Below are 13,218 nucleotides of genomic sequence, written 5' to 3'. Positions count from 1 at the left end.
GAATCCTATTCCATCTGCTGTTTTGGTTACAGTAGCGACACTGCTGAAAGATGAGATTAGGAATTTTTTTCTTGCTTGATACTATCATGGTCTCTTCAGTTTATGTCACCAGACTCTCTGAGCAGTGCTCATATATCTGTGCTTGACAGCTGATCTTTCAAGGCTTGAGCCTGCATACCACAGAAGTGACATGTTGCTTTTATAATCACAAGGTTAAAAATGATGAGCAGGACAGGGAGTGCTGGGAACCTGATCCTGCATTAAGGAAAGTGCTGCTGTGTAGCTGCTAAGTTACTCCTATCCAATAGCAAGAGGCTGGCTACGAGGGGAGTTTATTGCTAAGAAATCATCATCTCGCTACCTACACCCTGCCTCTTGAGAGGGGGCTGGAGACTTACTTCTGCTTGGAGCAGAGCATTACACCTCCTAGTGCGTAACCTTATTTGTGGCCACACATACCGATTACACTTGCACTGAAGTGCAGCAACTTTGCAGGAGAAGACCTGTGTGTTCTCCAGTCACCACTGGCCTGGAAAGTAGAGCTCCACCAACTAGTCTATTTTTTGACTTGGGGCTAAATTCTGTCCCTGGAGTTAATTGGCATAATTCCATTGACTAGAATTGCACGTTCTTATACCAGAGCTAAATATGGCCCCAGTCAAATGCCTGACTGATGATGTATGGTGCTGTGTTTCCAGGCTAATTGCACAAGCTTGGAAAGATGCAGGTAGTGGCTTCTGTAATCTAATAGTAAAGCCTTCTGTAGTCATCATATGCTGTCTTGCTTAGATAGGGCCAGATATAAACATGAAGTAGTGGTAATAGTTTTAAGGTTTTGTTGTTATTGTCGCAAGATTTTTAGCTCTCAGTTTTGCAGATTCCGGGGATTCAGATAATTCATCTGGGTTTGGAGCTGAACCTGCACAATTTGAATCTCTTCAGGCTCCGCAATCACTAGTTTTGATGGATAAGCCTTTTCCATCCAATATTGTGGATACTGCTCATGTTGAAACATATTCACTAATTGCACTTTGTAAATTTGACTTTGAAATTCAAAAACGTTCACTCCATAGTCAAAGACCTGTCTTGTCAGTAGTGGAGTCAACAACATTAGTTTTAGTGACATGTCTCAGAAAAATGAATTGGTTTCTCTTTTAGTGGCAATTAAAAATAATATATTCTAAGCTAATTCACATGTTAAACCTTGTGCTCACACCAAAAAGTAGGTTTTCTTGGACACAGTTCTCTTTTGAGAAGTACATAAGGCACTTCCCTTATGAGAAGTACATAAGGATGGTCCCACCAGGATTGGGTGGAGCCTCTTCCCAGGAGGGGAAGTACTTGATGGTGGTCTGTGGAGGGCTACTGGGTAAATAGTTCTCTTTTCCAACTGCTAAATCTGATTATATGAATCTAAAAATACATTAAATACTTTCATAATATTTTCCAAATGAGCAATTGCTGTAGTTGCCACAGGGGTGTTATATGATTGCAAATGGGAGGAGGAGGTGATCCTTTGGATCACTAACAGCAAGTGGGACGTACATGAGATAATCTTTCAGTTAAGTAATATTGCCAACCACAAACATTGCAAAATCATGGGTCAGGCTCCTAAAATCATGAGATTTTTAAAATAATGGGTGAAATCCTGGTCTCATTGCCGTTCATGGTAAAGCTCCCTTTGATTTCTATGGAGCCAGGATTTCATCCAGTAAATCTGGGGCTCTTTATTTGCCTTCTAGTTTTTGAGACTATAAGGTTCATGATTTCAACTTTTTCCTCCACAACCGTTACAATTTTCTTTTAATAAAAACTGATATCTCAAGTAATCACCTGATTCCACAAGCTTTAAAAAGATCCTCAGAATATCACAAGAATCAAAATAAAAGCACAAGTGTTGGCAACACTGATTAAGATGTCGTGTACACTATGAAAAAATTTGCTGACCCCTGCCATAGATTCTGGGGACCCAATGCAGGAAAACATATCTATTTAGCAAAAGGAACAGGAGTACTTGTGGCATCTTAGAGACTAACACATTTATTTGAGCATAAGCTTTCGTGGGCTACAGCCCACTTAATCGGATGCATAGAATGGAACATATAGTGAGGAGATATATATATATATACACATTCAGAGAACATGAAAAGGTGGGAGTTGTCCTACCAACTCTAAGAGGCTAATTAATTAAGAGAAAAAAACTTTTGTAGTGATAATCAAGATAGCCCATCACAGACAGTTTGACAAGAGGTGTGAGAATACTTAACATGGGGAAATAGATTCAATGTGTGTAATGGCTCAGCCATTCCCAGTCTCTATTCCAGTCTAAATTGATAGTGTCTAATTTGCATATTAATTCAAGTTCAGCAGTTTCTCATTGGAGTCTGTTTTTGAAGCTTTTCTGTTGCAAAATTGCCACCTTTAGGTCTGTTACTGAGTGGCCAGAGAGGTTGAAGTGTTCTCCTACTGGTTTTTTAATGTTATGATTCCTGATGTCAGTTTTGTGTCCATTTATTCTTTTGCGTAGCGACTGTCTGGTTTGGCCAATGTAGATGGCAGAGGGGCATTGCTGGCACATGATGTCATATATCACGTTGGTAGATGTGCAGGTGAACGAGCCTCTGATGGCGTGGCTGATGTGATTAGGTCCTAGGATAATGTCATTTGACTAGATATGTGGACAGAGTTGGCATCAGGCTTTGTTGCAAGGATAGGTTCCTTGGTTAGTGTTTTTGTTCAGTGGTGTGTGGTTGCTGGTGAGTATTTGCTTCAGGTTGGGGGGCTGTCTGTAAGCGAGGACAGGTCTGTCTCCCAAGATCTGTGAGAGTGAGGGATCATTTTCAGGATAGGTTGTAGATCTTTGATGATGCGCTGGAGAGATTTTAGTTGGGGGCTGAAGGTGATGGCTAGTGGCGTTCTGTTATTTTCTTTGTTGGGCCTGTCTTGTAGTAGGTGACTTCTGGGTAGTCTTCTGGCTCTGTAGCTTTACTTTCTGTTTTCCTCATTATATTTTGTACTTTCAATCTTTCCAAATTTGTGTTAAAAGAAATGGAAAAGAGCTAGTTCATCCTCTGGCCTGGGCTTTGATTGTTCCTACAACATCCAGTATTTGCTACTGCTTCATCCAGTCTCAGTTTAAATTACTCCACTGGGAGAGATACTGTTCCATAGTCTGCTCAGTATCAAAATTAAGACATTTTTACCAAATATGCCATCCAGATTTAGCTTTGCTTAAAATTTCATCTTTATTGTTTCTACTTATTCCTATCCTTTGCAACATCCTAAATAAGGCCTTTCCTTTTTTGATGTTCACACCTTTCACAGAATCATAGAAATGTAGGTCTGGAAGGGACCTCAAGAGGTCATTTACTCCAGCCCACTCTGCTGAGGCAGGCAGGCAAGGACACTTACACAGAGGACCCTTACACCGAGGACAATACCAAAATGTTAAGATCTTTATTAAAATGAATGAAAGAATAAGCAAAGATATAAAACACAGAGTCACAAAGACGTAATACAATTCTATGGCCCCTGGTGGTAACATCTCTGTTCTAAAAGACTACTTAAACTAGCATACTCCATCTTTCCCTGAAGACCTGGTAGTTGGAGACAGAGGAGTAGCCTTGTTTCTGGCAGGCCCGATGAATTCAATGGTCCAGGCTCCCCAAATTGCTAGGGATCAGGTTTGAGTGCTGAGTAGCTGAACTACATTGCAAAGCTGAGCTGATAGCTTGATAGAAGATAGGAAAGAGCTACCTCCCTGCATAGTTGTTTGCCCTCTGATAGGGTTCTGGCACTGCTTTAATCAGAGCAACCTACCATGCTGAAATCTTATTTCCTCACCCAGATAAATCTTTGGGTACACTTACTCTATAGGCTAACATATACTCATACCTATTAATATCGATTATCTCATCCCCAAAACCATTGGCCAATACGTCCCTCGGCCCGCACCGCTTCCAGCAGCTCCCATTGGCGTGGAGCACCAAACTGCGGCCAGTGGGAGCCACGACCAGCTGGACCTGCGGACACGGCAGGTAAACCGGCCCGGCCCATCAGGGGCTTTCCCTACACAAGCGGCGTCCCAAGTTTGGGAAACACTGCTCTAGGTAATCAAACAGGATACCGGCCTGTAGGTTCCTTGCGTTACAGCCAACTATTATGAGTAACATATACTGGAATTCAGCATAAGCAAAACCCAAGAAAATAACAATATAATCAATCAAACCAATGAAGAAAACACATTATGCAACATAGCAAGCTAGCAAAATAGTGTTATGGGCTACAAGAGGAGAACTTCCCTAAAGTATTTGTGTTTTTGCTGGTGCAGAAAAGGATTCATGTAACTGAAGAGAATAGGTCATCTTATGTGTTGTTTCCCAATGTCCAGCTTATCTCATTAGCAAATCATGTTAGTGCAGCAGATCCTGCTTAGCTGAGCATAACAAAGTTACAGCTAATGGTTTCAATACTGTTTACATTGAATCCTAAGCCTTTGCTAAATCAGCTGTTGCTTCCCAAACAGTACCCAGAATTGCAAGGCAGATGGAGCCCTTGCATGCCTAGTGGCCGTATTCCAGTGGTTAATGATTATGTGACATCTGCCTTTATGCTTAAATTGTTCTTTTATTTAATTACCTCAAATATATTAAACTTTAATTGACTCCCTTTCACTTTGATTTGTTTCAATTCTATGCCCTAATGAGAGACCTGAAATGCTCTAATTTGAATTAAAATGACATGTTTTGCCCTTTTGTTTTGGTAAAACGTTTGTTCAAAAGAGTAGCTTTTAAAACAGAGTGTCCACCTCAGATTTGTGCTGAGCTGATGATTTGAAGGAAACTTCCTGAAAGTGAGATCAATTAGGCCATGGAATAGACTGGGGAAGTGGTAGAAGCTCCTAGTAGTCCAAAGGGAACAATCCTAGCAGATGACATACTAATAGTGGATTTTTAACCTGAACTGCACTCTTTGCTCACTGCAGTTCCCAGTGATATTACTAATATTAAGTGTGCAAGGACTGATGCCTGATTGACATCCCTAGAGACCAAATTCCACTGTTAATACACAGAGCAAGTACAGGAAAGGCAGAACAAGCTTCCTCTCCCCCCACTCCTTCCCCACTGCTCCAGCCAGAGGATCGAAAAAAGGGTGAGAGAATAGCTCAGTCTCCATGGCTTATGTGAGCCTCTCTTTAGAGAGGGCGAAGAATGTAAACAACTGAGACTGGGACTTTTACTGTGTGGACACTGGTTGGCTAGGAACTCAATTAAAGCTACCAAACTCATTTCACATAAACCAGCATCATTCCTTATCTACTCCCATTGCTGCTGTTTGCTACCTGTCGGGTGCATTTATTAAAAAACTCTTTTTTTTTTGCTTTCTTTTTAGATTTTAGGTTATAAAACTCCTTAAACGTGACAGGTTTCCCTGAATTCAGACCATTTGTGCTCAGCTCAGAATTTTATCTCCAGCTTTCCCCACTCACTTTTAGCTCAAGAAATAGTACAAGTTAAGCAGCAGATTTATACCACATGTAGATGTTTGTTAGTGTCAAGCTGCAAGTGGCATGACACATTCTTTGGTCTATTTTTACATGACCTCGGTAATATTTTTACCGCTGCCCTCTGCTGTCATTGAGGTTGTACAATGGTTGTCTCCAGTTCTATTCTTCATTCTGCCTGGGCCAAGATTTGCCACTCTTTTCTTTTCACTGCAGTTGCTTTGAGTTTTATCTACAGAAGAGGGTCAATATTTGTCCAGCTAGTAGTTTTAGAGGACTGTCTAAGCACTTTTGACTGTGCATTGGATCCACTCAAAGCAAAACTTCTTATATATATGACAGCAGAGGTCTAAAAATGTCACTCACATTCACCTCAGGCTGTTTCTGTTTCAGGTCATCCAACTTATTTAGTGCTTTTATTCACTGCTATGCATCTCTGTTCCATTTCTGCAATATTTGGAAATCACATTTTCTCTTGACTTTTCTTTTTCTTGCATCTTAGCCCTTCAATCTTCTTCTGAAGGAGATAAATTGATCCCAGGCACTTTTGTGTATATTTTGCATGAGACATTAAAACTGAAGCCCTGTCTTCTCTGTATGGACATTAAAGATCCATGCACTTTTTGTAAGTTTGCCCAGCACCCTTGGCTAAAACGTTCAGCCTTCCATCTGGCTGCCATAGTTCATCCCAGAGTTGACTATAATACTCTGGAGAGTGAAGTGTGAGTGTAAATTTTTCTATTTTTTTTTAAATAACACATAGCTGAATCTGCATATTTTCATCTTCCTAGTTACAAATATGTATTTTCAGTGAAAATTATTCCAACTCAATTGCCTAAGATCTTGGTTGTATAAGACTGAACTTTTTTTTATTCTGCCGTTTGTATCAGGACAGTGTTAATGTCAGGGCCTGATTACGTTATGACAGAAGTGAGACAGGTGGCGAGCTGTTTTTCATACCTTGTGCATATAAATAGTGAAGGAAACAAGTGTGGTGTGTACACAGCTCTTTGAGTTATGTAGGCATCTAGTGGAACCTGCTTATAGTGAATTTAGGTTATAGTGGACTTCTGTCCCAGAGCCCAATGAGAGATCTGTGTGTAAAGGGCTTGCAAAATTTAGCCCTTTATGGTGAAGTCATCTAGTGGTTATAACTGCATTCCAGCATTTATTCCAAGTGATTGCTGTACCTATCTGCTTCATTTTTGAATAACACAGCAGGTACAGCCTAAAACGCTACTCCATCTTTTTTAATGGACTCTCTGTAGGAAGCTTCTGTTGCTGTTAAAACACAGATTTTCTAGCAGCAGTAAAGGGGTTAAAGAGCAAAAAAATGAATGGAACTTTGAGTTGAGATTCATTACGTAATTTAAGTGAATTCCTGAGCAGTGGGTCTGTAGAAAGTTAAGCAGCCAAAGTTTGAGCAAAAATTGATGAAAGAAGAAGTGATAATGAAATTGGGCTGAGCCGTTTCTAAAAGGTGCTCAAGATGCTGATATCTTGCACAAATGTCTGCTAAGAATATCTCATTCGTTTAAGTCCCTGACTCCTTCCTGTTTTTGTCACTGTGACAGTGCAAAGTCCATGCCTAGTAGGGCAACTGGGAATTCCCTGGTTGTAGGGAAATCCTGGATGACATAGAGCTGGAATAGCCAGCTCGGCACTACCCATCCTCTTCCCCCCTGGAGTTGGGGGGCATCCCTGGGTGCACTGGGAATATGATTGGAGAGAGAAGGAGACTCAGCCGGAGTGTGATGAACTCTGGGAATCCCTTGGACAGCCAAGCTATCTCTAGGGTCCATTCCAGCCAGCATAATTTAGAGCAGGGATTGGCAACCTTTGGCACACGGCCTGCCAGGGTAAGCCCCCTGGGGGGTTGGGACAATTTGTTTACCTGCCACGTCCGCAGGTTCGGCCAATCACAGCTCCCACTGGCCGCGGTTCGCCACTTCAGGCCAATGGAGATGGTGGGAAGCAGCGGCCAGCACATCCCTCGGCCCACGCCGCTTCCTGCCGCTCCCGTTGGCCGGGAGCAGCGAACCGTGGCCAGAGGGAGCTGCGATCGGCCAAACCTGTGGACACGGCAGGTAAACAAACCGGCCCGGCTTGCCAGGGTGCTTACCCTGGTGAGCCGCATGCCAAAGGTTACCGACCCCTGGACTAGGCTTTTACATCTTCTCCAATTTCCATGGACTTGATTTGGCAGATTAAATAAACTAGTGTTTCCTCAATGAATTTCTGAGGATCTTTCTGGACAACACAAGAAAAAAATCTAATTCAAAATATCTTTTTCTTTCCTATTTATTTTGTCATGATAGGAATATACTTTTTTAATTCATTCAAGCCTACATCCTTGTCCCATTTAAGTCAATGGCAACATTCTCATTGACTTCAGTGGGATCATAATTTGGATCTAAATAAGTGTTACATTTTTATGTATGATCACACATTTAATATTTGATGCCTGAAATGTATTTCTTTACCCTGTACATTTGTTACCATTACCAAAAGTGTCCCATTTGGCCATCAACTCTAGAAGATTACTAGCTAGTGCAGTGATAATGACATTTATAATGTAAGGGCCAGATCCTGCAAACCCTTTGTATCCAAGTTACAAGTCTATCTGAAAGTTTTAATTCCTGTTTGAAAGTCAGAATAAAAATGAAACTGAAAATCTCCATTAATGAGGTTGAATAGCAAACAGTAACCATTCTGCCTAAACTCAGGAATGTACTGGATCACCATTACACTAGAAAAATTCCTGGTGCTTTGCTCATGATATTTGGCAAACATCCCCGGTGCTCCCTATCCTGTAGCAAATTGCATTTTTCAGATCATTTCACAGCTGACTTTATTTCTGCTGCCGTCTGCATTCCTCCTCTCCCACTGCACCATTTACTCAGATTGTCTTGGGATGGACTACATCACTTACATGCAAGAGGAAGGGAAGAAATGAAAGCAGTTGCGTTGTCTATCCTAGGAGTTAAAGATATATTGTTAGAATTTGTTAGCTGGCATGTTCTAAAAGTCTAGTGTAGACAAGGCCATGGAGACTTTAACACTTGATAAAATTGTTCAAATTAAAGCGTAGACTCTTCCCTGTGGGTCACTTTGACCAGCTAATGTGTTAAAATACAACTAGCCCTGTCTATGCTTAGGTTTTAGTTAGGCTGTGTTTACTAATCTGTTTTTTTAACACCACACACTAACACCTTTGTCAATATTCTAGCAAAGGCCTAAGGGGAAAGCCTGTGTGTCTGAGAGGCTAAATTCTCTCCGCAGGCCTGAACATTTTCCAAAGTGGCTATGGCTGAAGCTCACCTGCGTACGCTTCTGTACAGTCTGAGGGCTTGAGCCAAGTCCCTTTCAAGTCAACAAGTTGGATGTCAGTGGGAGTTGGATTCAGGGCCGCCCAGAGGATTCCGGGGGCCTGGGGTCTTCGGCAGCGGGGGGCCCTTCCGTTCCGGGACCCGCCACCGAAGTGCCCCGAAGACCCGCGGCGGGGGCCCCCCCGCCGCCGAATTACCACCGAAGCGGGACCCGCCGCCAAAGTGCAGCCTGGTCTTCGGCGGTAATTCGGCGGCGGAGGGCCCTCACTGCGGGTCTTCGGGGCACTTCGGCGGCGGGTCCCAGAACAGAAGGGCCCCCCGCCGCCGAATTACCGCTGAAGACCGAGCTGAACTTCGGCGGCAGGTCCCGCTTCGGCAGTAATTCGCCAGTGGGGGGTCCTTCCGTCCCGGAGCGGAAGGACCCCCCGCAGGCGAAGACCGGGAGTGGCAGAAGCTCCTGGGCCCAGCCCCGCAAGAGTTTTCCGGGCCCCCCAGAGCGAGTGAGGGACCCCGCTCCAGGGGCCCCGAAAAACTCTTGTGGGGGCCCTTGTGGGGCCCGGGGCCTGGGGCAAATTGCCCCTCTTGCCCCCCCCTCTGGGCGGCCCTGGTTGGATTGAGTGCTAAGAGATTACCAGCAAGGACAATATATCCACTAACCATAGAGCAGTAACTTTTGAATTTGATTTTTCTATAGTCCTTTCCTTTTCAAGTCCACTTGAGGGTCTGGTTTTGACTCCTCATTTCCCCCCGTTAGACTAGGAATTGCAGTTGCCTGTGAGTTTCTTATTACCTTATGGAAGGCTCCCTGCAGTGAAGAGTGGATGGGAGGAGGATAGGGAAGCAAATCCCTTGTATTTCTGCATGGCCTGACACAGCTGAGCTGGCTTACTGCTGATTATGACAATGAGCAGCAGTGGCAGGGCTTTACTGTCAGAGAATGCTGCCGCAACATTATAGCCTCTTGCCATTAGTGTCATTATGCCCACAAGCACAAAGCCCAGAAATGGGGAAAGGAGTAAAAATCATCTTTAGCGGAACAAAGATTTTTCCCTTTTTGTGTAAAAAGTTTTAATAGTGGATCAATGGATCTCATTATGAGGTGTCTTCTTCTCTCAGGCACATGCATGTAAATCCCATGCATTTGGAGTGGCATTGCATGCTTCATTCTGGGCTTCAAATAAATATAACCAACATTTAGACAGTTCCTTTTGCCCCCAGGATCCCAAAACACTCTAACCCCAGGATCCCCAAAATCTCTATATAACCATTTATGTGCAGGAGTCATCTCACCCACCCCGCAACCACAGCCATCTCGGGAGTGGAATATGCAGCTATAAAGGTGCACAGGAAAAATGCACAACAATTTAAGACAGGAAATGAATATGAATTCTGTTGTCATTAGACATTGAAGTGGAACATTAGATTGCGGGGAGGGGGTTTTACTTTCTGAACCAAAACAGAATATAACTGACATTTGGGATTGGTAGCTAAACAGTTCACCTAGGACCTGATCCAATGCCAGTGCAAGAAATTGGGAAAACTGATTTTAATGTGCACACAGCCTCTCATTTATAAAGTCTGTTTGATTTCCCTGAAAAAGAAACTTTCTGCCAAATAAGCCCATTTATTTTCTTCTTGTCCCACTGGAGACAGACCTCACTGTGACACTACATCAAAGCAATGTCATTTAAACTAAACTGTTTCCTCTGTTTATTTGTAACAGGCTCATTTCATTGCCCTGAGAAAAAGCCCTTCTTCAGGGGAAGCAGCAGAAACTGCTCACTTGGTGGCACAGGCTGCAGTTGCCTCTAAACAATCAGAGCACAAGGGTGAGTGCCTTTTAAAGGTTATGAATGGTTACCATGCTGTCCTGCTTGTAGGAATGCACACTTCAGTAAACGCTGCACACTGGATCACAGTAGATTTAGTCCCTCTTGCACTGTTTGTTTCATTTTGCAGACTTTGTATGACTGTGACGTCGTTTCTCAAGGCATGCCGGATGCTTTTGATATGTATCACCCTCCACTTAATCCTTTGCCTTTTATGAGCAATAGCTAAATCGCCAGAGGGAGTTACAGAGGGAGCCTTGAAGCCACAGAAGATGTTCTAAACCGATGGCAGGCATTTGCCATTTCTTTCTAACGTGTTTATCCATCTTTTAAAATCATTAGTGAGCTGCAGCCACTGCTGTGACTGAACCAGTGAGTGTGCTGCTGACTGCAGTCTCTTTGCATTCCCTTGCTGGAAGTCTTACTTTGCAATTTGAAGTAGCTTCAAGCTATCAATCAGTGTGTGCAGCTGTAGCTATACAAATTTACTGTATCCAAAAGCCTGGGCATAGGGTTGCTACGATCAAATTTTAAAAGCCTACCATTTATCCTTTTGGGACCCTGCCACTGAAAGTTTTTTGTCCTGATTTAGTATTTTGCTATTCTGTTGGGATTCTTTCAGTTCTATCAGTTAATAATAACCTAGTATTTATAGATTTGGTTCTCAACCAGGGGTACATGTACCCCTGTGGATACACAGAGGTCTTCTAGGGGGTATGTGAACTCATCTAGATATTTGCTTAGTTTTACAACAGGCTACATAAAAAGCACTGGCAAAGTCAGTACAAACTAAAATTTCATACAGACAATGACTTGTTTATACTGCTCTATATACTATTCACTGAAATGTAAGTACACTATTTATATTCCAGTCGATTTATTTTATAATTATATGGTAAAAATGAGAAAGTCAGCAATTTTTCAGAACAGTGAGCTGTGACACTTGTGTATTTTTACGTCTGATTTTGTAAGCAAGTCATTTTTAAATGAGGTGAAACGGGATACACAAGACAAATCAGACTCCTGAAAGGGGTACAGTAGTCTGGAAAGGTTGAGAGCCGTGGCTGTAGAGCATATTGCATGTTCCTTACACTTGAAACATTTTCTACTTAATTTTCTGTAAACGCTGGATGCACACTAATCAGGGTGACATGTAAGGGCATCCACCCTAAACGCTGATTGGATGAGAATTCAAAACTGTCATTAAGGTACATTGATGGAGCCTCAAAGCCAGAAGCATTGAGACAGAGCTAGAAGCAAGAGGATTTGACTCCCAAGAGGGATGTTATTCAGTGAATCTGAAATTCACCTGGGTACAGAGAGCTTGGTACAAGGCTCTAAATATCACTTAAGCCTCATGTTATAGCCATAAGTGCAACATAGGAGCATAGATCCACATTGGAAAGGTGAATTTCACCCAGAGGGCATTTTAAATGTGAGAATTTAGAACAAGTCTATTCAGTTATTGTGAAGTGAAAGCAAGGAGATTTACTGAAGGTTTAGAAATGACCAGAGAGAACCAGGACCTTGTAATTTATAGAAAACACCTTTATAAGATTTCTGATGGCACCTGAATGACTAAGACTGGCTCAGAGTAACAGATAGGGCCACCCACTCTAAGCCATACACTGACTATCCATTTCAAGCAGATCAGTTACATACAATGTGTGGGGAGAAGATATTTTGAAATAAAATTACTTATGCTCAGTATTTTAGTGGTTTATAAAGTGCTGCTGGTAAGTATTCTCATGCATCTTTTAAAAGGCTATTTCAGGTGAGGAAAATGAGGAAAGCCATGCAAGACTTTGGGATGGCAGGTTTATAAAAGGAAAACAAATAGGGGGAACAAAAAACTCTTTCCAGCAGTTGTCAGCTATCCCAGCCCGTAATGGGCATTAGGAATATGTTCAGTGCTTCTTCATGACCCTGAATTAACAGGATTTCATCTGTTTGCAATTCCCTTGGAATCATCTGTCTCAACCCTTAGTTGAAGATGCCAATTATCCCTATAGCAGTGTTTTGGCCTGCGCCGCTTCCCACAGCTCCCATTGGCCTGGAGCAGCGAACCACGGCTACTGGGAGCTGTGATTGGCCAGACCTGTGGACGCAGCAGGTAAACAAACCGGCCCGGCCCACCAGGGTCTTTCCCTATGCAAGCGGTGTCCCAAGTTTGGGAAACACTGCTCTATAGGTTCAGCTATTATTTTAAATCACAAAGAAATTAAAGAGGCAGGAATGTATATTCCTTATGGGGAAAGCAAATTCCTGCCGTCTCATCCTGGTTTACACACTAACCAAATTTGAATACTTGCATGTCCCATCAAGTCCTGCAGCCTTTGAGACATTTCCTTTTCTTGTGTTTTTCTGCACATTTCTCTTTCAATTTTTAATTTTTAAATTTCTTGCTTGTAAAACTGAGCAAGAAACTGTGACAGTGTTGTCATTAAAAGTTGAAATATTTTTCATTATACGGAGCAAAGGAAAGAGCTTTGATCTCTTTCAGCCCTGTGGCCTTGATTCTTCCCTGCATCAGGGCTAAGCCTAGTGCCAGAACTGA

The 13,218-nt window shown here is 42.5% G+C and overlaps 1 protein-coding gene across 1 annotated transcript in view; it reads left to right on the top strand.

The window, feature by feature from the left end:
* Window positions 1–13,218, top strand: part of LOC123356959 (tetratricopeptide repeat protein 23-like) — a 50,623-nt gene that overhangs the window by 2,142 nt on the left and 35,263 nt on the right. Inside the window, exon 2 of the mRNA XM_045000214.1 lies at window positions 10,556–10,661. Coding sequence (XP_044856149.1) covers window positions 10,556–10,661 — 106 coding nt within the window. The remainder of the gene's footprint in view (window positions 1–10,555; window positions 10,662–13,218) is intronic.

The sequence above is a fragment of the Mauremys mutica genome, unplaced genomic scaffold (genome assembly GCF_020497125.1).
Source record: "Mauremys mutica isolate MM-2020 ecotype Southern unplaced genomic scaffold, ASM2049712v1 000090F_np12_subseq_1:148583_obj, whole genome shotgun sequence".
Taxonomy (NCBI): Eukaryota; Metazoa; Chordata; order Testudines; family Geoemydidae; genus Mauremys; species Mauremys mutica.
This window is presented reverse-complemented; position numbering and strand designations above follow the sequence as displayed.